This window comes from Triturus cristatus, chromosome 2_1 (genome assembly GCF_964204655.1).
Source record: "Triturus cristatus chromosome 2_1, aTriCri1.1, whole genome shotgun sequence".
Taxonomy (NCBI): Eukaryota; Metazoa; Chordata; class Amphibia; order Caudata; family Salamandridae; genus Triturus; species Triturus cristatus.
Window position 1 is genome coordinate 782,709,662 of NC_140581.1, and position 27,810 is coordinate 782,737,471.

At 44.5% G+C, this 27,810-nt stretch overlaps 1 protein-coding gene across 1 annotated transcript in view; it reads left to right on the forward strand.

Annotated features, from left to right (window-relative positions):
- Positions 1–27,810, forward strand: part of ROR2 (ROR family WNT receptor 2) — a 243,850-nt gene that overhangs the window by 167,919 nt on the left and 48,121 nt on the right. The window contains exon 2 of the mRNA XM_085632721.1: positions 9,700–9,777. Within this exon, the coding sequence (XP_085488847.1) occupies positions 9,700–9,777 (78 nt within the window). The remainder of the gene's footprint in view (positions 1–9,699; positions 9,778–27,810) is intronic.

Below are 27,810 nucleotides of genomic sequence, written 5' to 3' on the forward strand. Positions count from 1 at the left end.
CTGGGGGTGCCAAGAAATTTTCCGCACCGGGTACCACCTGACCTTGCTACGCCACTGTTTAGGTGAAAGAGTTTGGGGACAATGGTGTCTTGGCAAATAGATTGCATTTCTTCTTCTGGTCCATTTCACTCACCCAAAAACTGAAGCTGCTAATATATCTGCGTATATCAGATGCTCGAGCAGCGCACCTACACGCAACCACCGTGTTGTCAAAGTCCGTATGAATGGCAATGTGTCACTGTCCGACAGCAGAACACACACCCAGTTCACTATTATGACTATACAACACATTCATGCAACAATAACCGCCCCAACAGCATTCAGATGTCATCAGACACAACAAAAATCACAAGAACCTCTTCTTCTTTTGTAGTCTGGTAGAGCAGTAATGCCCTAATACTCTAGCTATGAGGTCAATACTCACCCTAGCCACTGTAACAGGAAAGGGGTATCAATTACCTTCCAAAAAAGTAAAATCGAAGGTGCAATCCTTCGGACTCGGTATGAGAAACCTAACACACAATAACCAAATGCAGACACCTTGCAGACAGCCATCCCATCGAGATGCATAAGGCGGGTGTCTAATGTCCTGCAAGCATCCAGGCAGATGTGGAGCTAACAGCAGACCGACGGACAAATTGCTACCAGCATATTAAACACCACGAACCTTTGGAAATCCTTCTCCTGTCTGTGCAAGTTTGCAGAGCCGTGTGGGAATGCACATCCCAGACAGGCCAACAAGCCATGGTGCCCCAGCGGGCACAGCGGTATTGCACGAGGGAGTGTGAGGGTGATCCTTTAGCTGTCAATCCGTCTCATATTTTCAAGCTTCGTTTTTCTTTCTGTTACTTTGTGAGAAAAAAATGGAAGCCCCCAAACCTTATTATGACCCGTGTGCCCGGGTTTGTTGCCTGGTGGTAATCTAAATAAATATATGTAACTTCATCTTAACCGCACTAGGGTCCACATCCCATTTACCAGCCTTGCGGAACTTCTAGTATGATTTTGAAGGATTAGGTATTTTAGGTATTTAACAGCTTAACTAAAAAATGCCAGCTGTATACACAGTGCTCCCAGGTCTCACAGAGGCAAATTGAAAACATAGCTGTGTCTTCAGCACACACGCAATTTACGAATGAGATATGGAGACAGAACCAGAAGGCATATGAGAGGGGGGTACCAACATGATATAAAAAAAATTATGACCACTGGGTATTCTTTCTTGCCCAGCTGAAAGAAAAAGTGTGCACTGGCAAAGCCAATAAGCCTGGCTTTAATGTTGTAATGCGCAGAAACACACAAGAGCACATGCATGCATGGGCTTGTCTGCATTATCAAATTAGGTACCCCTTAGAAATGAAAGAAGTACATTATTGAACTCTCCCTTGACTTCATAAAAGTCCTCTATAGATCCGTTCAAGGTCATATGGCTATTGAGCCTTCATTACAGCTCTGCTTTCATTTTTATTGTAAAAATGATTCTTTTACGTTCTTAGTGCATGTCTGACACAAATCATTGAATGTGTAAAGATTGACTGTACATTTTAGATGGTAATAAAAGGTAGAAGGAAACCGCAATACAGCTAATAGTATGAGGTGAGAGGCAGGGCCGTGTTAATAGCATTATAGGCCCCCGGGCTAAGCAGTGCACTGGGCCCTGACTACACAACCACTCACAGGATTAAAAATGTAAATTATCACCCCTGGTTAAATTCTGGTCTGCGCATAGATTAGCATGGGGCCCCCATGCTCGTGGCGTCCCAACGCGACTGCCTAGCATGCCCATGCGTTAAGACGGCACTGGTGCGAGGGAAATATTTTTCTGGGGTGAAGTTAAAGGCCAATTTATGTATTTGTTTGCCAGACCTAAAATAAAAAAATACCTTCCTCCTCCCAAGGGATTATTTTCCGAGGTCGAGCCAGCCACAAGTGAGAGGCTCTATTCCTGGTAGCCGCACACGACTGCTCTTCACATACATCTGCTTGTCACATAGTCAGCCACTGAGAAATGTGTGGAGTTGTGAGTGGTGTGTCTTCCTCAGGACTTTCCCTATACGACTGCACTTCCATCTTTTCAGAATAGTCACTGACGGAGTCATCTCAATTAAATGCTATTAAAACATTTCCTAATTAGTACCACAAACACCAGGATGCAGAAAATAAACAGTAGTCCTGAACTCTCACAAAATACACCAACAGATCTTCTGCAGTTGATACTCTACATCCAGCTTGAAAAAGCAAAAAAAGAGAATACCTTAACTTCAGGAAAATTTTTCATGGAGACATTTTTGGCTAGCATGGAGAATTTTTTGTCATGTTTATAATAATATGTTGTGCTTTTTCTTTTTTTAAATGCTCTTGCTCAGCCTAATTGTGTCTTTTTTCCAATTGCCTCAAAGCGGGGTAGATGTTTTCAACAGGTAATGAAATTGATTTGTTTAAACTTCTATGAGCGGTCGTAGATCATCTTGAAGTGGAACTTCCAATGCCATCCCGTTGATGCTTTCTGAATGTGGCCCTGGTGAACCAGAGCCCCAGGCATGCTACAGCACCAGTCAGGCAAGGGGGGCGGAGGGGCAGCTAATACCAGTGACCCTGTCTGATGTCAGAGAAAAGGGGCTTGAGGGTGAGGCTGTGGATACTTGAATGTGTGTGGGGGCTGGGGAAGAGGGCAGCTCACTATCTTCACCTGCTGGGGCTTGGGGCAGAGTGTTGCAGTGACAGCCATAGCAGAAAGGGCTGTCAGTGACGTGATACAGAGTAGTTCTGGTTGATTGTCATGTGGAGCAGTGCTTTAAATGGGCCGGTACTGTCCGGTAAGGAGTACCGGCACTTTTTTATTTTGAGCGGGAGAGTACAGGCACTTCTCAAGAGAAAGGCTATACTTTTAATTGAAGAGTACCGGCACTTTTCAGAAACAAGAAGAGTACCTGCACTTCTATTTTTCCATTTCAAGCTCTGATGTGGAGTGTTTACCAGCCTCTCCCACCTGCCTGCCTTCCACAGCTGTCCATTCAATCGCCCATGTTCAAGTCACCCTTAACCCCACGCAACAGGTACGTGTGTATAGATTGGGCAGTCCGTAAGGCCTGGCATTAAAAGATCCCGTTTGGAAATCGTGTGTTCATAAGTCAAAGTCCTGCTTCTGCTCACTGGCACATGTGTTTTTGGCTTCACGACTATTTCCCCTTTATTCTGACAAACTCGACTGTGAATTTGGGGCGCCTATAAATCACCTGCCGTATGTTGTGTGTTTTACCTAATCACCATATGGCATCTGCGATCTATATCCTGTTTAAATAATGAAATCAAGGGGGCAGGTGTCTGACTTTTTTTTTTTCCGTAACAGACTTTTTTTTAAAGTTGCTAGAGAAGTAGGTAGGTTGGTATTTCAACGCACCGTTTAAAGGCCTGGGTTCAATATTAGCACTGACTGTTCTGCAACAGACTGTTTAGCACCTCAGCAGATCTGCCAAGTCGCCTTGCGTTTGGTTGCCAGGCACTGCAGCTGTTGAGAAAAATCCGGCATGTCAATGAAAGGCCCCGATTCAGCACCATAAGTAGCCTGGTGCTCCCAGCCAAAGTAATCAGATTGGCAGCGGAATCAAAGTCCACACAGGGCCCATTGTCTGGAGAACTCCCCAAGTTGGCAAATCGAGGAAGGTCAACAACTTTAATTTTTTATGAAGAAAATATTAGGGAGGAATCAAAATGAAGAGCTTGTTCATTTGTCGCTTGCCTGAGATTCCAAGAGTAAAGGTCAAAGTTCAAGCCACGGGAAGTAGGAAGAAAAGGTTGTAAGACATGAGGGTGGTTGGAGATGGAGGTGAGGGGACCCCTATTCTGAAGGTTTCTCCATCCCTCTCAGTGTGGCCTGGTGAACTGGCAGGGGTCATTGAATGACCCGGAACTTCATATGGAAGGATGAACTCTTAGAGGAAGGGTGTGGAGGGGGCTGCTTACAGTTTCCTAAGGAGCACTTTGAGTGAAGGGAGGCTGGCTTTGGACCCGTCCTTACGGCTAACCTATCCTGAAGGGTAGTTCCTTGCCCTCTCATGCGTTTCCTCTGTCAGTGAACTTGATATCCGCAACCTGACGCCTGGCCTAATCAAATAATCAAGTCAAAGTTTTTCTTCCACATTTTTCCATACTGCGAGAAACTTTAATTTCTCTATCGGACGGTCTGTGGGCAGCCTCGGCCGGCACTTGGAAGGGGGGACATGAGGTGAACGAGGCTTGCTAGTTGAGAACCGTCTCCAAAAAGTGCCGCGTAAGATAAAAATCTACAGCCAGAGTTGGACGTGTTTCCTTTGGGTTGTTGAACTTCTTCCCCCGAGGATATTTATGTTACTAATGAAACTGAACTTTTCAGCATAAAAAACTGTACCATTTTGTAAGTGTGTCTGTAGTTTGTGTATGGATTTCTAACCGCAACAAATATTTTCTATCATTACGTATGTGTTTCTTATTACTTGTAAGTGTGGATGTGTAGTCGGCAGTGTTTGCCTTATTTCAAAAACAATATTAAAGCACTTACGGTACGGCCAGCTCGAAAACTGAGTTGCTGCGAATCTGGTGACTTCAGAGTTTTACATTTCGTTTACTGCAAAACTGCTTATCGACTTCGCCTGCCCTCATTATGCGGGGCGTGATGAGCCATGATGGGTGCTGAGCACAGACTGAATTGGCCTGTGCCAGTCATAAGCTCCTGTCAGATGGCATATCATCGCTGTACTGCCATGCTTAGTTGCATAGATGTCCATTACTTTAGTGTGCACCGAGGTCTCCAACTCATGAGCGAATTAATAGGCAGCATTCACCCATCCATCTGCCACCAGTGTTCACCACTGTAGCCCTCCAAAGAGGTGGGTGTAGCTCTTTCACCCATCCATCTGCCACCAGTGTTCACCACTGTAGCCCTCCATGCTTTTTTTGAGAAGTTTCAACTCTGACTTGAGGTGGGTGTAGCTCTCGTCTAGAGGGCTTGTCACAATCTCTGCAAATGTCAGGGGTGAGCTGCCACCAGAGACAGCCTGTGCGGTGTTATGTGTTGCTCGGGAACGTGCAAAGGCATCACCATTCACCTTTAGCAGTGGGCCAGGACCTCTGGTGAAAGGGTGTGTCGTCTGGACTTTCACCACTTTGGTGGTGCGTGTGCGCCTCTCAGCCCACTGCTGGGACACAAACTGAACTTCACCCAAAGATATTGTACATTAAGACCTCACGTAAGAAAATGTTCTCCCTGAGTGCATGTTAAGCAATGGGATTTACAGTGGGGCATGGGAATTTTCTCTTCGTATGGGGAACTACCTCCATTCAGATTAGGCATTTGGCCAGCATATCTTTGTGTGTCTAGTGCACAATAATTGTAGGCAAACCAGTAGCGACGGCGACAGAGGAGAGTGGGGGGTATACCCTGTAAAAAAGGGAAAAAGAAAAGAACTTACCTGCTACCTGCAGCCCACCACATCACCGGTCTTTTGCGCCTCTCATGGCTCCACTGCAGGCACAGGCTCCTAGACTCCCCTACGGCCAATCGTGAAGCTGCTCTCATACATGACAGGATTGGCCTGAGCGCCAATGATTTGCACTCCCAGGGAGACTGGGAGCATGTGCTTGCTCTCTCCAACCCAGCAACGGAGCTGGGCTGGAGAAAGCTTCAGTGTGCATTTCAGATTGGCCGGCGTGAGACGGCAGGCCAAACCGTCATGCGCACTGATAACAGTGCATACCCTTCCCTGTGTATGCCTGTTATCCTCCTGGCCCTGCCCCCAAGACTCCGGGAAACAAAATAAAAAGGTTTATTATCTTCTAATTTATCTTTAATCTTAATGATGCTGGAAGGAGGGGGGGGGGGGGGTGACGCTCCTTCACCATAGCGGAGAAGCCGCCGCTGAGACTAACAATGGATTGTTGGTGAGTATGTGAACTATGGTAGACAGTATTGACTTCAGCCCTTAGTTAAGCCCTTCCTCTGGGCACAGACAGCACAAGCACAGCTTGATGCTTTTTGCGGTGTGCCGTAGGAGTCTATTGTTCAGTCACCACCATACAAAATGTCATTCAATAAGTATGTTTTTAATATAAGTCCATTAGATGTGATTGGTGGTGGGTGTTTAAATTGTCTAAAATCGCCTCTCTTAGACAGATTTCAATTTTGTCATAGATTAGCACTTCCAAATATCTTGCAGATTTGCTACTCTCTTTTGAGAGGTTTTTTGTGGGTGCTGCAAAGATCAAGCAGTGGCGGCAGAGTCCGTGGAGGGTGAAAAGGGTGCTGAAGTATCTTGTTATCTGGTAGGTTCATGATGAGGTAGAAACAGGCTGTTTTGTAATTCTTTATGCATGGCCGTAGATTGCACTTTTGTGTTAGAACATTCATATTTGGGAGGTGGTAGTCTTCCATAGGATGACGACTTCGTGCTGGTATAAGGCCTACTGCAGATGGGTAATGCTTGGTTCGGTGAGCATGAATCATTGTCGGGCGAGTTCCCCAGACTGAAACCCTGCATCCAGTTTGAAACCCCACTCTTGTGTTTTTATTGTACCTTGGAAGTGTTATACAGGACACGAGTGATCTTTCCAAGAGCATGTGATTAATTCAGTGTGGGACACATACGTTATAACATGCCACTGTGTTCTGAACACTGGTTACATCCCAAAATGAGGAACCAGACCAAGCCAAAAGTGTTTTGTGCTCAGAACAGTGCAATTTACAGGCTCAGTTATCTTCCCTCCAACTATAGTTAGCTACCCAAACTAGATATAATTGAATCCAGTTAAAGGTCAGCTATCTTTTTATTTAATGCACCAATATATGCTTTGTGTCATCACACTAAAAATGTGTATATATTTACATGTTGCATGTGGCTCGGGCATGTTTTTATTTACGGTCAGGAAAGATTTAAGTCATTTCAAAGGGTGCAGAACCGTGAAGTAAAATATTAAGTTGAGGTTTTGCTGGCTTGTTAATGTGGTTATGGTCGCTTAAGGATATTACACATCTTGAATTTGGACCGTGCCACTTGCTTGTGGTATTTTATCCAGAAGCTAATAAAACAAGTGTGATCTGTCCTGCTAAAGTGATTCAAGAACAATCTTTAATCTCAGAGCTTGGCCTTTGTTTACCTTATGATATGGGAACCATAGGCATATACTTGTAAACTTTCAATATATAATGTCAAAGTTTTTTTAACTACTTAAAGAGAATTAGTCCTAAAATTACTTTTTTCGGTGCATTTTATTTCTATCTGTCCTATTGTTCTAGAGGAGAACAGTTTCATGCAGTCAAGATCAACAGGGGGAAGTTGATCTTGATTGCATAAAATGTATCTTCTAGGACAGTGGGACATATAGAGCTAATGCGAGATGATGCACTTCTACAGATTCAAGATCAGAAGGCAAGTCTGTTGTCCTCTGACCTTGAATCTGTAAAATAAGTTTAAGTTTAAATCCATCATCTCGCATTGGCTCTAAGCTTGGAACGGTTCAGGAAAGATCTCCTGATGTCTGCAAATTCCCAATAAACCACTAAACTATAGTTGGGCATTTGCTTAGCCTGAAGCAAATATTTATCTTAAATATGTTATTGTATGTATTGGTTTTATTATGTTCTCTTGTGACTAACGCCATGCAGTGTCACATATTGTATTAAAATTACTTTGGAGAGTTGAGAGGTGGTTGAGGGTCGTTGGAACAGATAACAAGATAAATTAAACCTTCTGTCCTCGACCCCAGACACTTGGGACTCAGATTGGCAATTTTAATCCAATAGGGGGTCAATAATCTTAAATGTGTCTGTGGCTGTCTCTTTGATGTATCGAGCACCACATGGCACACCTCTGGGGTCAACTTTTTTTAAGTGTTCCTCTCCACATGTATTTGTCCCTATTCCCCCACAGAGTCTTGATATTTAAATGACGTTATTCACAGGTTTTGGCACTAATATATTTATGACACTTCCTTCTCCTGAACACAATACCTATGACACAGGGCTAGGGGTTCTCTGTGGAAAAATTAGCTTCCTGGAGGAGAGCGAAAGATGCTCCGTCCATCACCACCCCCTTTTGTACCGCTTTGTTCGCCATAAGTTGGCAGGGTATGCTCAGACGTGAGTCCCTTGCTCACTTTGCCACTGGATTCAAGCAAGCCTGGCTGAAGACGGCTGAAATGCCAGAAACCGGTCCTAGGAAGCTTGTTTCCGGTCCAGTGAAGGCATGGCTTGGCAGTTCGGGCTGGACTGTTCCCATGAGGCACAGGGTCAGACTGATTTGCATATGGCCATGTCTGAACTGGGGTGGCAGAGTGGGCTAAATAACGGTGATGGATCAAACCCAGATCTGTTGACTGGGTGTGAGTGTTTGATTGGTTCTGATGCTCCGTCCATCACCACCCCCTTTTGTACCGCTTTGTTCGCCATAAGCTGGCAGGGTATGCTCAGACGTGAGTCCCTTGCTCACTTTGCCACTGGATTCAAGCAAGCCTGGCTGAAGACGGCTGAAATGCCAGAAACCGGTCCTAGAAAGCTTGTTTCCGGTCCAGCTAAGGCATGGCTTGGCAGTTCGGGCTGGACTGTTCCCATGAGGCACAGGGTCAGACTGATTTGCATATGGCCATGTCTGAACTGGGGTGGCAGAGTGGGCTAAATAACGGTGATGGATCAAACCCAGATCTGTTGACTGGGTGTGAGTGTTTGATTGGTTCTGATGCTCCGTCCATCACCACCCCCTTTTGTACCTCTTGTGACTAACGCCATGCAGTGTCACATATTGTATTAAAATTACTTTGGAGAGTTGAGAGGTGGTTGAGGGTGGTTGGAACAGATAACAAGATAAATTAAACCTTCTGTCCTCGACCCCAGACACTTGGGACTCAGATTGGCAATTTTAATCCAATAGGGGGTCAATAATCTTAAATGTGTCTGTGGCTGTCTCTTTGATGTATCGAGCACCACATGGCACACCTCTGGGGCCAACTTTTTTTAAGTGTTCCTCTCCACATGTATTTGTCCCCATTCCCCCACAGAGTCTTGATATTTAAATGACGTTATTCACAGGTTTTGGCACTAATATATTTATGACACTTCCTTCTCCTGAACATAATACCTATGACACAGGGCTAGGGGTTCTCTGTGGCAAAATTAGCTTCCTGGAGGAGAGCGAAAGATGCAGGGGTACTACTGTATATTATTCACAATGCAAGTCAGTGGCGTAACGAAACTTGAGGGGGGCCCCCTGCAAAGTATATGGAGCGGGCCCCCTCTGACCACAATCAGGAGCTCTCAGGCCTGGGTATTGCGCTGAGGGTGCCCCCTGGAGCTCGGGCCCCCCGCACCGCGAGGGCTGCGTGGGCCTTTGTCACGCCACTGATGCAAGCAATTCTTTTGAGTAAGTATACTGGAACAAGAGTTGGAATGGAATGTATTATTTGTGTAGATTACCACGATGTACTCATTGGGATTCTAGGAATTTCTGACAATATATGCAAGAATCTGATGTGCTTAGCGATTGCTAGTTAATTAGTCCACTGGACAGAGGAGTTTTGCAAAGTGGATTTCATTTTGAGTATTCCTACAATTACACCGGAGACTTAAAAATAATTTGTTGATTGCAAGTACTTCAAACATATACTATGTTTCTAATAAGTGTCAGCACAACACATTATCCACCTTTAAATGGTAATTGCTTGTTTTTCTCCTAGGTGAAATGGAGGTGCCCGAGTCGCATGATCCTTTGGGTCAGATGGACGGCCATGACCGACTTGTTCCAACACCAAAAGGTAAAGAGGATCAATGAGGTTTGCATTTGTAGAAGTACATTAGCTCATTGATCTACCAGTGCACTGGCACCGAATAACATCGGTAGCACAGTGACTCTCGCTTGACCCTCCATGCGCCCTAGGACCAGGTCCTTCTTCTATGTTGTCTTCTTCTCATCCTGTGGTATTCCTCACTCTCTGTTCTGCATCTCAGTTATCTTAAACAACCTGTAAGTGGCATCTAGTCCAGAGCAAGAATAACACCCGTATCTACGTTTAAGTGCAGGTATAGGTTTTTGGTAGCATTGACGGCATGAAGTGAGGCAGCGAGTTTTAAATAGCACAGGTACTGTATAAAAGTATACAGTACTTGGTATGCATGTGAAAGCATTTTTGCAGTACCAAGTATAAACCTTGTAAGCTGGGAAATTGAGCTTGGGCTGGCTGTAGCATGTCCTCTGGGCTAAGGCCTTATTATATACATACTTGCTTAGAAACCTGTAGGCAGGTACATGGTCATGCTCTTTGTCAGAGGAACTGCAAGGAGCAATACAGAAATTCTTAGGAGTAGTGCACCAATCATAGCAAGCAGTATAGAAATGACGAGACACAGCCCAGGATGCATAAGAAGCAGTGCATTAATCCGAGGATAATTACTGAACAGTGCATAAATCTCATGCTGTACCACAGAATGCATAGGAAGCAGCAGTATAGAAATCTTGCGCTTAGCACAGAGTCAATTAGAAGAAGTACATGAATCACAGCAAGAAGTGTAAGAATCATGAGGCGCTGCTCAGAATGCACAAGAAGCAATACTGCAATCTTAGAATTAAAGGTGAGGAAGACACTGGAAGCTCGAGTGCCTGAATCTGACTCATATGAAGAACCTCTTGGACATTCGAGTCCAAGGAAAGATGAGCTTTCAGCTGGCTTTTGCTCGCCACCCACTCTCTACCCTCAATCACCAAGAATTAACAAGCATTGGCATAGCCAATAGGTCTCGCCTTTGGGACCTTATAAGTGTTTAGCCATGCAACAGTTGCATAACTAAACACTTATAAGGTCCCAAAAGCGAGACCTATTGGCTATGCCAAGCGGCTGTGCGGCCGTGAAAGTGAAAGTAATCGCAGTAAAAGTGGCGCGCGCTCCCGCGCACATGCACTGTAGCTCAAGGCTGGCCTGGTAGCACTTTTTGGAGCCCTCTCAATAAGTCTCGCTGGGTCAGGCGAGACCTAAAAACAGAGCTTAATTATTTGATATTGAAAAGGAGACATAGTGATTGCCATTGAGCGACTGAATTGCAAAATGTGAAACAAAAACATTGTGTATCAATCCTGGCTTCCCTGTTTGACCAAATTGTGTGATTGTAGATAAAAATTGTATTTCACCAAGCCTCATTTTTAGGTCGAGCCTTAGCGCAGCGAGCATGCGCTGCTCTAAGGAGAGGGCCTCTTGGAGCTGACCAGCACTTCGCGCACGAGAGAGCAAGCTTGTGCTTGTAGTCCTGATATTCCATTGGCCTTTGAGTGCGTCTTTGCAAAAAGACAGCACGCAATTGGCCAAAGGCGTCTTTTTGTCCTAATGTTGATACCCATGGCCTAATGCTTGCGGTTACGCACAGCAGCAGCATCTGTTTCCAATTATTGTGCCCAGACGCGGGTGCGATAATTGGAAACAGATGGGCTGCTGTTCGCTAGCACGCGCGCGCGCACGACTCGCGGGCTTGTTTCTTGTTAAGCATTTCTTTCGTTTAGCAGAGCTTCGGACAGTGGTTCTATTCCCGCCTTACATCTGTATGCCTTGAATGTTCCATTGACCGGACGCTATTCTGCACACTACACAAAAACTGGCATTCCATCCGGGCGCCGGTGCCCCCGTGAAATAATCTCTTCTGGTACATCCGTGAGCTGCCAATATTATAAACTAATAGTGTTATGTGTTCAATTGTTGAATAATTCTGCTATTAGGAATTTAATTCATTGCCCGGTGATTTAATGCTTCGTACCACGGATTCTTCGTCACTTTTTATGCTGCGGTGTGCTCAGACCTTGGCAGCGCACAGCGGCATGTATCATTCTACGAAAAACAATAAAACGGAACCTGTTTCACAGCAAATTTGAGGCGCGGCCCGGGGGCGTCAGACTGAGGCTGCGTGTCCAGAATTATACATGGCGGCTGCCGTCCGGCGGGGGGGGGGCATTTTGGAATATATCCTCCATTTATCATATTCCAGAGGCGTAGTGCATTGTGGGTCTGTGGCAACATCACCCATCATGCGTTGGTGGGAGAGAGCACGTTTGCAGAGTCAGCTCGGGCAAGCACTTCTGCATTACTGCATCTTAGTCTGGGCCACAGAAAATAAGTTCAGAAAGTTCAAAGGTTACAAAATGAAGCAGTTTTTGCATGTGTATAAAGATCAGAACACCTTACTCCACTATGATAGATCTTCACTAGTGCCCATTGGGGCCAAGGAATCCGCCCAAAATACTCTGCGCCAACCGCAAGCCGAGCCCTGAGTACAGGTAGAAACCGTGTACTTCACCATGCCAAGGACCATTGCCCTGTAGGCGACAGCAGGTATGATGGCTCCAGCTTTTTTTTGCTGCTGAGGCTATTCGGCTTCTTTCTCAGGTGCCCAAGCACATACGCATAAAAGCACATTTCTGTTTGAGCAAGAAGCGCCTTATCGTCGTGATCCGTGTTACAAACCAGCCGCTTTATTTTGGCTGCTTATCTTGAACTCTATCTGCCCCAGAGCCTGGTACTCCTGTTTGGAGAGTTCCTGGCGCGCACACAGCGCGAGGCAGCCCCCACCCTGCCCTATGCACCATCCCCCTCCCTACCCCCAGCCCATGGAAATGAGAGCTGGAGCCTCTGCACACTCTGGGGGAGTTTACTTTGCTTACCCCCTCAGCAGAGCTGGGCTGAAATGAAAACTGGGCGTGGATTCAGCCTAAAACTGGAGCGGAGCGCATCTCTGAACCGAACAAACTACAACCAAAGCTTACCACTACGGTCTTATTGCACGCATACTGTCAACTTACTCTCATTTGGCGGCTGACACACTTTTCACTCATATTCACCTTCCTCTAAAAAAAATGCTTCCATAGACTTCAATGGACACCTGTGGTCCTCTTCACTCGCCCTCACACCCCCCGCATCCGTCGCAGCCCCAGTCTATAAGGTGTTACCTCCTTGACTGTTTTTTTTTTTACTGTAGTTGAGAAATAATTTTTTTAACCTTATTCTGTTTGTCATATAGAAGATGTACTTTAAGGTCACAGCAGAGTGGGGTAAGGTCGTTTTCTAAGTAACTGCTCTGTGAGATCCCCGGTAAAGCGCTGTGCACTGTGGAGTTTGAGGCACAATGTTGGACAGTGACATCACAAAATATTGTCTATTTGTTAGTTTGATGTCACATTAATGTATGCATATTAATATACAGGTTTGCCTTTGGCACTATAGTGGATGTGTGCGATCAGCACGTTTTGTGAGGGGGCGGTTAGTGCAGGAAACTGTCAGGGTTCTGTGCAGTATGATGTTACAGGCTTTGTCTAGTGATGTGCCTTGCACAAGTGTCCCAGGTCCAGTATGATATTACAGGCTTTGTCTAGTGATGTGCCTTGCACAAGTGTCCCAGGTCCAGTATGATGTTACAGGCTTTGTCTAGTGATGTGCCTTGCACAAGTGTCCCAGGTACAGCATGATGTTACAGGCTTTTCGTTGTCATGTGCCTTGCATCAGTGTCCCAGGTTTAATTTTCTGATGTGACAATAAAGTTTAGATACATTTTATTTATTTATAAGTTTAAAAAAAGCTCTGTTTGTTGTCTTTCATAACTCTACAATATTGCTTAAACCCATTGGCAAAGCCAATAGCTCTGGCAAAACACTTATAAGGTCCCAAAGGTGAGACCTATTGGCTATGCCAATGCTTGTTCTTCGTTGTCACATGAAAGCACCTTCAAAATCACTAGGTTAGGATGTGTGCTGTACAAAAACCTCCTGTGTTTGATTGAATAGACTATACGGTTGCTCCATCTATAATACAGATCCAGGCCACAGACAGAATGCACAGGACAACTGACTTGCCTCTTAGTTTGCTAATGGTGTTGCCGTCACGGCAGGGGCCAGGCTTGTTTCTAAGTTTTAACAGTTACCCCTCAATGCAGTCATATCATCTGATGTACTAAGGTGAAACACTTCCACGTGTTCAATAAATAAACTTTTTTGCAATTTGAAGGGATTGTATCATATTTTAACATGATGTTTGTTGCACGGTTTCCATCATGCCAACTATTTTCATGACTCAGCTTGTGCATGGTCTCTTGGAGGCAAGGCAGACCCTTGCCTCTACTCTGGCTCTACTCTTAATTGCTGGCTCGCCCAGCTCTTCCTACGAGGAGGACTGCAGCAACACGGGTATCTGTGGCACGGCATGCACAGGGAGCATCCCACCAACAGCATTCCTTCAGAGCAATAACTCAATCCCAGAAAGGTGGAGGATTGCTTTCATAGGAGACAAGGGGTTTGCTGGACGTAGGCACATCTGTAAGAGTGCTTCATGTTCCCTAATTGAAAGAAAACATTGCTACTGCGTGAGGAAACCCCATAACACTCACAAAAGAGAGGGGGTGTTAGTATTCCCCCCGGGAGGCTGCGTTTCATGTAAATGCGCATTTGGCTATGCTTCTCCCACTCTCCACGGGTGTATGGGGGTGGGGCGTCAAATGGTGCCCCTCCCGTGGAGGCCTCGGGATTAGATAAAGCAGGGACTCCTGCTGCGGGTACAGTGTTTGAGGAGGCCTGCGTCCTGCCGCGCAGCCATCCCATGCATCACCCGGCCTGCTCGGCTGACAGCATCAGAGCCTGCTGGGCGGGGGGGGGGGGGGGGGGGGGGCGCGAGGGGGTTGGGCGCTCTAGTGTCTCGGTAGCGATTTCTAAAGACGCCATGAAGGACTGATTATTCGCAATGAGAGCGGTGCAGATGTGCTGTGTGAGTGGCCATGCCGCGAGGTCAGGGAGAAAAGTTTACTGGAGGTCACGGAAATCCAAGATATTTGTAAACACAGGGGGCCCAGCCTGGATTTATTGGAACGAGCCCATAAACTGAGACCAGTCATTTGCGGTACGAACCTTTCACTCAGTCAATGCCGCCATTATTTGAAGGGGTGCATTTCACAGACCAGTCACACACGCTGCATTTACTGCTTCCTTTGTGGCGTCCGCGTTTCCCAGGAATGCTCTAAAATGCTCATTGTTAATGACGTGTCTGAAAGCAGCAACGAGAATGCTACCACAGTAGTATGTAGTGGAAAATGTGTATATTTTTGGTGCTCGGCGTCCATTGCGCATGTGTAACTTACCCCAGGGGAGGCCTCCTCCTGTTTCACACCTCCTCAGGAATCCAGGAAGTGGAGGGGCATGGGGGTACCTCGGAGAGATTAAGAGATTTGGAAGGAACATTAGTGGGGAGACATCTAACGACACAAACAATAGAATAATGCTTTTTTGACACAGCTAAAGTGGTACTTTAGTGGTCGTGTTTAGTAGCCGTGTTATATATAGTAAATATGAGGGCCTACTCTCTATTTCCGATTTATCAGGTCTTTCGTGTTTCAAATGTGTATTCCCGGTCCAATCCTGCACTGGTACTGAAGTGTAATTCCAAGACGCTATTTTAAAAGACTTCAATTTATAACCCCCCTCAAAGAAAATAATATTTCAGTGCATTAGTCACAGTGCCATAGTCCTTTGCATATACTTAATTACTGCTGAATGTTGTTTGGTTTTTGCTCCTGTTGCGGAAATATGTGTCCAACCTGAAAGTGACATGCTTCGACTTTCGATTGTTCACGCAAACTACTTATCCTTCATGCATTTGGGGCTGATAACTGATGGTGGGACGTACACACCAGCAAAAAATTGCACTAAGCAAGCACAATACCAACATCGTCAGAAATTGAAGGGCATTGTCTTCTGTAGAAAAAAAAATCAGGCCCAATAGTGCTTTTCGCAGCACAATATCCATATAGATTGGCCAAAAATGCAGAGGTTCTGAAAGGACAACAGTGAAATAAATATTCCATTACTTTCATGTTGTGCCTTCCAAGTCTTAACTGTCCAGTGGAGTGGTGGCAGTTGACCTCCTCCAAGAAATCTTTCAAAAATTATTGGAGCATTATGTTTTGCAGCACAATTTCCCCCAAAAAATGGCTACAAAGTTATCATCCTCACAGGCAGTACAGAGAATCTGAATGTGCAATTCACATACCTTTTTGTTTTTAAAAACGTATGTTGCATCATATAATCAACCAATCAATCAGGGTTTTGTAGAGCGTGACTACTCACCCGTAAGGGTCTCAAGGTGCTGTGGGGGGAAAGGAGCCAGGTCTTGAGGTCCTTCCTGAATTCAGGCAGAGATGATGGTTGCCTGAGATGCAGAGGGACGTAGTTCCAGGTCCTTGCAGGGAGGTAGGAGAAGGATCTTCGTCCAGCAGTGGTCCTGGGATGATGGCCAGAGCCTGATGGGCAGAGTGGAGGTGTCTGGTGGGGGTGTGGAAGGAGAGGCAGTGGTTGAGGTATGCGGGTCCGGCGTTGTGGAGGGCTTCATAGGCGTGGGTGAGGAGCTTGTAGGTGATCCTTTTGTTGACTTGGAGCCAGTGGCGGTCTCCCAGGTGGTCAGTGATGTGGCAGTGGCGCGGAATGTTCAGGATGAGTCTGGGGGAGGCGTTTTAGATGTTTTTCAGCTTCTTTTGGAGTTTTTTTAGTGGTGCTGTACAGAGTGTGTTGCCTTGGTCGAGTCTGCTGCTGACGAGTGAGTGGGTAACTGTTTCCCTTGTCTCAGTGGGGATCCACTTGAAGATCTTTTGGAACAGGCGGAGGGTGTGGAAGCAGGAGGACAAGACGGCATTGATCTGGCAGTTCATTGAGAGTGAGGAGTCTAGGATGATGCTGAGGTTTCATGTGTGGTCTGTGGGTGTGAGGGGGAGGGTCCGAGCACTGCGGGCCACCAGGAGTCGTCCCAGGCAGAGTAGTTGGGGCCCAGGATGAGGACTTCGGTCTTGTCTGAGTTGAGCTTGAGGCAGCTGTCCTTCATGCAGGAGGCTACTGCCTTCATTCTGTTGTGGAAGTTGTTCTTGGTGGTTGTAGTTTCATTGGAGAAGGAAAGGATAAGCTGGGTGTAGTTGGCATAGGAGACTGTTGAGTTCATGGTTTCTGATGATGGTTGTTAGCGGGGCCATGTAGATGTTGAAAAGGGTGGGGCTCAGGGAGGAGCCCTCTGGCACTCCGCAGCTGATTTCTGTGGATTCTGAGAGAACAGGTGGAAGTCTGACTCTCTGTGTTCGGCAAGTGAGGAAGGAGCGGATCCAGGAAGGGCTTTGTTGCGGATGATGGCATTGTGTAGTGCAGCGCAGAGGGTGTCATGGGAGACGGTGTCAAAAGTGTCCGAGAGGTCCAGGAGGAGGGCTGTGGTTTCATCTCTGTCGAGGAGGATACGGATCTTTCTTCACTTATGTATTCAGCTTCCTTTCATTTTTAAGTCTCGCCTCAGACATTGCATGCACTGTCGCTTACAAGCCATTATGTTAACTTACATGGGGCTTAGAGGCCAGACATTGCTTACCATTGGTTGGATTCATTGGCACTCATTTCCTTGCTTTTCCTTGGTCAGCGCATGCTGATTTAATTCCTTTTCATGTGTTTGTAGCTATCCTGGTGGATGGCCGAAGTACTACTGCATTGCCCAATCTCCTTCCACTGCTCCTGCTATTTTTTTTCTTTTAGCTGTAGCACTCCATAAGGCTATCACCCCTACTCCTGTTCTGCTCCATGTTGTTGTGCTGACTACTGTTTTCTTTCAGCTTGACAGGGATGCTTCAATTGAGCAAGAAGGATGGGATAATGTCTGTAGAGTTCTTACATTTCATCTGTGACACTTGTGATGCCTGCATTTCCATCATACCCCTCCTTCATTGGCACCTGAGTGGTTTGTACTTTTACGTCCACATTGACAGAAGGACTTTCCCTTTGTATAAAGCCTCAGTGTGCCTGCTTCCCACCACAAAGCCACAGAGAAGGCATTTCACCATAAATCAAGGACAGGGTTCTTTGCGTCATGCACTGATTGGCTCAAAACGTATGTCTCACGATCCTAGTGACATCTCAGAAAGTGATATGTGCTTCACTTGGAGGCAAGGTAGCATCACCTGTGATGACATCATGGAGGAGGTAAAATGCTCCAGCTAAACAAGACTTTAAAAAAAACAAGTCGTAGCAAAGCAGAAGGCAACAATTCAGGAATATAATAACCATCCTCAGAGTCTGCCAATCAAAATAATAGTGAGGCACAATTGTGTGTTATTAAGCCCAGGTAGCAGAATTATATTTCTCAGACAGCAGACTAATAGATTCGGCTCAGAAGTCTCCACCCCCAGTGGAGCAGCCATGATAACTAGTGGTAGCACCCTACCCCGAAGACATACAGGCTGCAAGATGTACAGGCAAGCTTTCTGCCTCTCAGTAGCGGTGGTAAGCTTCATCCCCCTTCTGGCTAGTCTAAACAGAAACAAACTGCAAAAAACTCCTTCATCATGGTCTATCTAAACGAGTAAGATCCCTGCAAAAATCCAAGGAAATGGAAAACGCATTGGCAGGAAAGTTTCCTGAGAAAAATAGACTTTAGAAAGAATTGTGGGAGTAAAAGCAAGACCAGGATGCAAACCCACCCTTTTTAGAAAGAAACGGAGGTAATGTTTTTATGATAGAAAGGAATCGTATGTCAAATATTGTTTACTGAAATGTTATGTGATATATACTGTGTCCTAAGTATGATTCACAAAAATATCATCCCACTAGTGTAGACTTAGTTATAAAGTCTAATGAGGCAGTATTTCTGTAAATTATATTTTTGTAAATGAACACAATATTTTGACCAGAACATATTCTGACAACAAAATCCCAGTGACTATATCAAGAAAGTGCTGTTCCTGTAGGAGAAGAAAAGGAAAGAAGCTGGGCTGGTGAATCCCCGGGGACCCTAGTGATTATTTCTTAGTGCCCTTACACATCTAACTGGATGTCATGCTTCATCATAGGGCGTGCTCCTCGTCGGGCCGGCGCTGCAATGTCCTGCAGGCCCCGCAAGAGGGCTCTTGATCGGAGTTCTTTTTAGTTTTTAGCTGTAATGATGCAGGTATGTGTGAGGCCGTGAAATGTGTAGGGTGGAGTGGGTGCAAAATAAGGTGAAGAATGGACTAAAACTGTCTAAGGGATATCAAACTGTTTCAATGTGATGGTTCTCTTGGAGTTAAAAACAATGGAAAAGGGGCTATCATAAGGGTTCAATGGACGAAGATAGCCTTAACGTGTGTGTGTAGTCAGGTCGACATGTTTTCACGCCTATCGGTCCCACCGGATCCTTGGCATTTCTTCAGGACCTGAAAAGATCCCTAATCACCACCTATGGTGTGACATGTAGTGCCAGGTACTTCCCTATAGGATAATGCCTTATAGTATGATTGCCCACCCTAGATTAACACATAGAAATACATTATAAAACCAGTTTTATAATATATGGATAAGTTGCTTCTCAGATAGCACACTGATTACTCATGTCTCCTCATGGTAGACATATTCATGCTATATAAAGGGCGCTTTAAAGTCGCCGCAACGTGGAGGGTGTTCATACATACAGCCGGACAGGGAAGTAGGCACACATGTAAAAAAACAACGAGCAACATTGATTTTAAGATGCACAACAAATGACCAAAACAAATAAAGGGTAGGGAAATCTCCATAGATGAGAGTAGGGATCTTACCTGTTTGGATAATTCCGTAAGGCTTCTTAGGTCAAACGCAGTAGGTAGTGCACTGCTGCTAAAAGACTGTTAAAACAGTGTGAAGGAATATTAGTAATAAAGGGTAAAAGGTCCTCCGGTGATACAGAGAGACATTACCTGCTGAAAGTTTAAAGTGGAAACTGTATCCGTGTGGTCCTGCAAGGAGAGCACCAGAGACCTTCTTCCCCCCCAACTGCTCGTCTGGAACAGGAATGCAAAGAGACGAGCAAGTAGTATTTAATGCACAGGCATTCCCTGTAATTGTAAGCAGGTGTTGACAATAATTACCCAGGCCGCAACCGCCCAGTGGTGGGTAGGTGGTGCTGCCTGGAGCCATTTGTCTGGTGTGATGGTTGTCTAGCTCGTGTATGCAAGAATATGTAGAGTAGTATGCGGGTCCAGAAGTGCCTGCGTGGCCGCCATGTTGGATGGATTATATGTTACGATGCAAGTAGTTTTACGGAGCCATGGTCTAAAATATGAAGGTAGAGATATCTTGTAGCTTTGTGTTGGGAGGTTTCTCAATACTGTTTTGCCCTGTGGGGTGCATGCGAACGTCTCAAATGGTTCCGAGTCTACTGATAGTCTGGCGTGACGGGAGCCCAGTTCGCACATGCATTAAGAGGTAGAGTGGTCTGTGGGACCAGAAGTCTCAGCCTGGTGTGTGAGCAAAAAAGACTCCAGGGAGTGCAGCAGTGAGGGACTTGAATTATGGAGTCGAAGGCTGGGGCGGGAGGGCATGGGCAGCTCGGCAAAGGGTGCACGCTAAAGAGGCACCAGAAGTGGAGTGTGTAGGGAGAATGGAGGTCCGGTCTGGAAGCGAGTTGCCATGAGTGCACTGGTGAACAGCATGCAGTGCAGAAATATAAAACACAGAGAGGGTGAAGTTGAGATGCACAGAGTGCAGATTTCCGATGCAAAGGCTTGGATTAGGGATTGCAGAAATGAGCCGCATGTTGCTTTACCTGAAGATTCTTTAGGCGGCTGTCCTCCAAAAGTATTGCTCTATGGAGATGATTTCTCCTTACATAGTCTGAGGAAACTACCAGGGTAATTATTTCCACCAGCACGGTAGAGGCATGTAGTGCCCATGCATTGGAGACCGAACTGAAAGCTGACGGATATATTGCTGTGTAGCTCTCGCCCCTGCATTGCCACTATCAGTGAGTGGAGCCTGAAAATAGGATCACAAGGAGCTGACAAGGTATTTCTGCAAGTTCCACGAGGAACTGGTCAAATATTCTGGCTAGTTCCATGAGGAGCTGGCCAGGTATTTCTGCAAGTTCCATGAGAAGCTGGCCAGATATTTCTGCAAGTTCCACAAAACCTCTGTTCAGTTGCAGACTTTGGGTCAAGTCATTGCCCCTTGTAAACACGCTACATCATGCTGGCTGCTCCTGGCTCTTGCTGGGAAGTAAACTACTTTATATGGCTCCAGAGGTCTCTACACCACAATGCGTAGTCTGCATATTATGCGTTTCCCTCTATCCTCTAGATAACAAGGCACATATTCTTTCCCATTCCTCTCCAGAGAATGGCCTCCTGCATCTTCATTCTCAAAGCTCCCCTTAGACACACACACACAACTGCTTTCTGCCGAACAAAAGCCATGCTATTAGTTTTGTCAATGCTTGTTTCAGAGAGTTCTAGGATCAGCCCACTGGAAGGAAAACTATTTAGGAGTGTCACTTCAAGAAAAGTGCTACTCATTGGGAGAATTATCCTTGCTGTGCCATTGACAATTAACTTGCCAAAAGCACATTATGAAAAAGAAAACAAAGCCGCTTTCACATGGGCCAATTTCAGTGGCTTACGAACTTGGAGAGGAAATTGAAAGAGATTTGCTGTCTGCCTTAGGGGCGTTTGAAGGGAGTGCCCGAGTGGGAAAATCTTGTGGTTGAGCTGTGGTCGAATGAAATTGAATGACATCATTAGTAATAGACACTTCTCGTAATAAGTCGGTCGGGATATATGAGTTTGGAATTTGTGTACATTAGCACCTGAAGGTTGTTTCAAACGTTGACGCGGGACCATGTGTTTTTTACGTTGTCATGCGCATTTCAACCCCAGATACCTTATGAATTTCAGATGTACATTGGTTAGTTAGTTCTATGTTACTTGCATTGAGTAAAGAAGACTATTTTATTGCCCTCTGGATTCTTTTCAATTAAAAGGCTTATTCCTACACGTCAAGAAATATTCAGACCAATCTTAACTCCAAACTGTGTGTGAAGCTTTGTCTATCTTTTTAAGTCATATCATCCATTATCCCGAAAAACCGTAGCACCTGCCTAGTGCCTCTGATCTTGAACATCTGAACAATTGTGTGGGCCTTGCAATATGCTTTATAGTTATAAGCTTCCTTTCCAAACCTCGAAGTCCCAGAGAGAATATAATAGTAAGAATTTATTTTAAAGTCTATAATGTAGAAGTGCAATTTCAACACACTGAGCATAAAATATGTTTTATTGGGGACTTATATTCCTTCTTTGTCACGTCTTCTGTAGCTCCAGCAGACCTATAAATCAGCGTGAGTTTTAAGAACTCGTTGGTTGGCCCGGCCAGTATTTACATTTTTTCCACCATAGTGAAGCAGTTGCAATGAACATAGTTGTGGTTTTCTACAATGAAAGTATGGTTTTCTGTAACTGGGTGAAGAGAGGCCTTCTTGCCTCATTATTTTTGTGTGCGAGTCATTCCTAGTATGGTGGAAGGCAGAGAGACTAACCGGCCTTTCTATGTTTCTATTTTAAATTGAGCTTTGTTAGAGAGTCCATTGCCGTATTCCTTCAAGAGCTTTTGTTCCATTATAGACTGAGGCAAGAGTGGAATTATGGCCCTAACAGTTTGGCCCTTATTATGGCCCTTAATTTGAGCTGGTGGTTTCCAGTGCTCAGCACCGGCACTTAATCATCAGGGGCACCAGTTGAGGACACATTAATTTACAGAGAGATTAAATGATTTGTCCAGAATCACAGGCTGTTGAGCTGACACCAAGAATCAAACCTCGTTCCCTAGCTCCAAGGTCGGCAGCTCTGGCCATTGCGCCACATCCTCTACCCACTTTCTTTATCAGTACTTGGTTCTATTTTAGGTGGCACTAACAGGAGAAATGTGATGGTGCAAGCTGCCTCCTGACTAGAGCCCTGGCTCTTATTTTTTGTACATATTAACCAGTGGGCCGTAGAAGCCTTGGTGCTGTGACCATTGTGCGCTGCCTGTGCTCCCTTCAGAAAAAACTTGAGCAATTCCTAATTGCCAAATGATTGGAGTAGGGTAATTGGTGGAAGGAAGTCTGTTTTCCATTCCACTTTGTTTAGCACATGTGCAATTGTGGGCTATCTGAAGTGGGCTTAAAAATAACATGAAATTGTTGGATCTAAAGGCGTGCAATTACTCGGATTTAGAAACATTGAAATGGCGGCCTCAACCGACGTCTGACAAAGAGGAAATTGAATCAGCAATGGATTGCACACCCTGCACGCTACTGACAGAGGCAGAGAACATGGCCGACTGATCTGCTATTGTTGTGCAGCATGTCCGTTCGTTCATACGCCTGAGTGACGACTCGGTCATTAGGTTAAAAACTTTGTGACATGATCTGTAAAAACAAAGTAATTTAAAACTTTTTCTTAACCTCTTTCAGCATCAGTCACGGGGCAAAAATAGGATCTGAAGGACTTCAGTAATTTTGTGCCCATCAAGACGGTCTTACACTTGTCATGTGAGCTATCTAGTTTCTTGGCTTCAAAGATAACATTCTTATTTCACAGTTTGTATTTAGAAGCCATGTGCTCGCTAATCCTTTGTGGTCTATTCCTTTCTTGTTGCTGGCTGTCTGTGATTGCTTTCATAAATGACCTGAGTTATCAATAGGCATAAAAGAAAAAAAAGAAAAATAGTGCATTGCATGCTGACCGTCAATCTGCCTCTCAGTGAGCACAGAAGCGTGTGTTTGGAATGGACTCTGTGGAATATTTCTGGAGTGGATCCATACGACACAGGACCACGTGTATATCTATATATGGCTTTTGTAAGGGCTGCGTTCCACTGTTAGTTGATCTTGATGGGAAGGAGCAAGGGCTGTGCTTCTGCCATAGAAGTGACTGAACAAAACATTCAAATTAGTGTTCCTTATAAGTGCCTGGCAGCATCAAAAGATGGTGATTTGGTAGTGGAGATTACAATAACAATACTTGGAACCGTATAGACAGTGGTAGACAGTCCATAATGAATCATATGAATGTCTGTGTTAGCCATCAGGTGTCGACGACAAGCTCCTTTCCACCTGCTTTGTGGACATATGAGTTCACTCCAAGCACACATGTTAATTCACCAAAATGCAAGGATAGGGGAAGTGACATCACAGGTCACTTGACCCCTGATTACATCACAGGAGGTGAACTTGTATTACCTCCGACTTAAGTGACATCACAGGAACGGACACCATCCAGACTTTACCAATTGATGATATTAAAGAAAATAATGCCACATGTTCCTTGACTCTGTAGTGCACTTTTTATTGGGCAGTGATCAGCACATTGATCTGGTCCTTAAAAACAATAAAGGGGCTTCCAGTGAATGGCGTCAAAACAGATCTCAAAACCGTTACAGATATCATCAAACAACGCAACATTCGATAATGCTAATAGTTGAATAATGTTAGTGATGTAGGACTGGGTAAGAGAGATGCGTTTTTCTTTTCACTGTATGTGCCTGTACAGTAAAACACAGAGAAATACTATTAGCAAAATCCTCAAAGTAAATATGAATACAACCATTTTTCGTTTTGCAATGAAAAATGCTGGAATATGCACATGAGATCTATTGCTGGGTCACAAATTCCCAAATATGTTCTACCCAACTGTGATGTCATTTTCATCTAGACGCTTGAAAAAGTAAAAGTTAAAAACATTTTTTTAACATCTAGCTGAAGACCCACTTACCTCTGTCAGTTTTCGCATTTTTATTGCAGATGTTTTTCTTTAGAAAGTATCTCACATGTGGACACTTTCAAAACTAAAAATGAAGTGCACTTTGCCAAATGAAAGAAATAAACAGAGGCAAAGGGCTAAACAATATAAACAAAACAAGGCTCTAATAGAAACCTTTTTAATCTGTTTTCCTGAGGAAATCTCATCCATGGATCGCACGGATAGTGCCGGGGGTCGCAGACTTCCCCTGCTCTTTAAATCTTCTTTTTGTACCTCGAGATCTACATGCTACAGGGACCATTTCACCCTTGCGCTCCATACTCAAAGCCTTTTGGCACTTATATGGGCTGTTGACCAAATTGCAATATAAGCAGATTTTTAATTTTAATATTTTGTCAGCCAGTGCTTAGATTGCCTCTCCTACATATTTACACCACTCATTAAATTAAATTATACTTCCGAGTGAATTATTGATACTTGAAGTAAAAATACCAAAACCAGTGCCCACACTAATACTCGAACTAATACCCAATCTATTTATATGTAATACAAATTATTTGCACTACAGCTCGAGGAAATGTTCTCAACTACAATTATGCCTTTGTCCTGCACTTTAAATAGCCAGTAATTTAGGACTGTGCAACACGTGTCATTCTTCAGATAGTTGCTCTTGTTTTACAATAATTCCATTAGATTTTTTTGCATATGGTATAACGTTGTAACCTTTGCACTGAATATTTATATATGGCTTTCTTTTTCTGAGGTTCTAGACATCAATAGGAGTTGTGGTGAAGAGACTATATGCTTTTGTTGACCCAAATGGACTGAAACGATTCCATCTTCTCAATAATGTGTCCACCACGGTGGCCTGTGTGGGCTAACGTTTCCATATTTGGCTGCCCAGGTTTGCCCAGCCCTTTCCCTCAAACTTGCCTTGTTGGAACATTTGGCATTTTGTCATTTGTCTGCATGAGCTTAAACTTTGTCATAGTTTCCATTTGTGTGAATGGACTAAAACGTTGGCTTGATCCCTGTAGTTTTGCTAAAATAAAAGCTCTTCTATATTCAACCAATTATGCACTCAAATTAGGATTTTACTTAGCGCCAGATGCTAAGAAGTCCAAAAAGAACTAACACTACAGTGTATTTGCTAGTCATTATTGGGCTCTCTGCATATAGAAGTATTTCATCGAATGGACGTGTGCGGACGTGCTCCTCAACAGTGCACAACTTGGAGTTACACTGGTAAAAGGGTGTGAAAATTGTGTACTAGTGTAACCCACTTGCACACAAACAAACAATTTGAAAGCAGGTATGAATATCGGACCCCATACGGGAACACACATAACCATGTTAATCAAATTTGACACAGTGTCCAAACTTACTCTCATATATTGGAAACATGGATGAATAATTTTTCCTTTAGCATTTGTTGTACATGATAATGTTTTCAATATGCCCTAATAATGGTGAGTCATTCAGTGTCACTCACTCCATTATAAAGGGTCTTTGTGGGGCCTATCATTGGTACAGTTAGGTCAATATGGACTTCAGTGTACAGAACCCCCCTAGAGTACATAAACTGCTCTGTCACCCTCATTTTTGCCAGGTATTCTTTTGACCTACAGGCGGTTAAACATACAGGCCCAGAATAGCTAGAGTGTCATAAGTTGTTTACATAAATACCCTGACATCGTCAGAAATACTAACAATGTCAGTCCAAACTTGCAACTTCACAGGTCTTTTTCAAACCTGTTTGCTGATTTTGCTCCTAATACTTCTCCATAAGGTAGAACCGTTCCCCAACAAATCCTAACCCATGACTGGTAGCTCAAGAAGTACCCCTCCGCAAGAACATGGTTGTATGTACAGTGCTTAAATATATTGTGACCTTTGTTCTCCACTACCATAATCCCTTAAGAGCTTGGATTTATCTTTAAAGGCCTTTAGATGTAGACATTGCACCATTTATGTTGCTTCCCTGTAATTTTACCCTACATTTTTGGAGGTGTGACCTTCAGATTTGAACAAAGCATGGCAGTTTACCATAATTGTTAAGGTGTCTTCCCTTTTTCATATGCATCCCCCCTCCCCGAATTCCTCTTTTGCCCAACAGTGCCTTTCTAACTATGGACATCTCTGAGGTGACCACATACCATAACATCAAAAAGCCATTCCTTTACGCTAACCTACAGTATTACCACTATCTCACTTTTTATTGCTTCCATCCTTCAGATGCCTGACTCGCTTAGCTGCACTGAACCTAGAGGCTGAGGAAAAGATATTGGTTTGAGGATATCTAAGCCCTAAGTTTAAGGGCCTTGCTCTTCCTCCTGGGGGCGGGGCTACAACTATTCTGTGGTAGTTGGTAGTCTGCTTCCAAATGATGACTCCGAAATCTATAATAATTACTGTACAATTGTCCCAACAGGATTTCGGCAGATAAGACCAAGAGATATTAGTGCATGGAAAAACCACAGACATTCTGAGTTTTAAGCCTCAGACAGGGGAAAATACACATTGTTACTAGGTCCCGCTGAAACTTCCGTTACTCTAGCGGAATCACGCATAATTTCACATTATGGGAAATTATGCCATTATGCCATGTGGCATAATTAGGCCACCATTTTACTGTGATAGCACGGGAACAACACAAATGACCTGAAAACGAGCAGCTGTTGTTCAACTTGTTTTTGGGCCCTCATTTTGTAGAGCAAAAAGCGAGGGCCCATTTCATGCTAAAATATACCAGTTAATGCTGGTTTTTGCATTTCGTGTAATTTCCCCTACATTTTGCAGAACTAGGCAAATCTTGCACACTCTTGGTTGTTGCCATGGTATTCCAAAGCCATAGGCTCAGTTTTTAGATGATTTACTAATACTGCACCCATTAATAACCAAACCCCTGCAGCATCCGCAGAGCTGGCTGACAATCCCATCACACTGGCATTTCCCTGGCAGGCTGCAGGCTAGCAAGTGGCTTTCATAGCAGGAAGGGCTGACATGACCCACTCATGCCCTCCATGCCTTCTTTTAGTGTGGGGCTGGTTTGAACATTTTGCCAGAGCTGACTTTGCTTTCCAGGGTACTGGTAATTCTTTGTACAGTGTTACACCCTTATTTTGTGGCTGGAGATGGAACTCGCCCCTTAGTTGACAAATGGAGCAGTGGTTTCTTTGATACGTCATTTATCTTGCTCCAGTACAGTTAAGAACCTAGGGCCCGATTCACAAAAGTAATCTGAGACAAAATCCTAACTTTACTACTCCTTAAATTCAC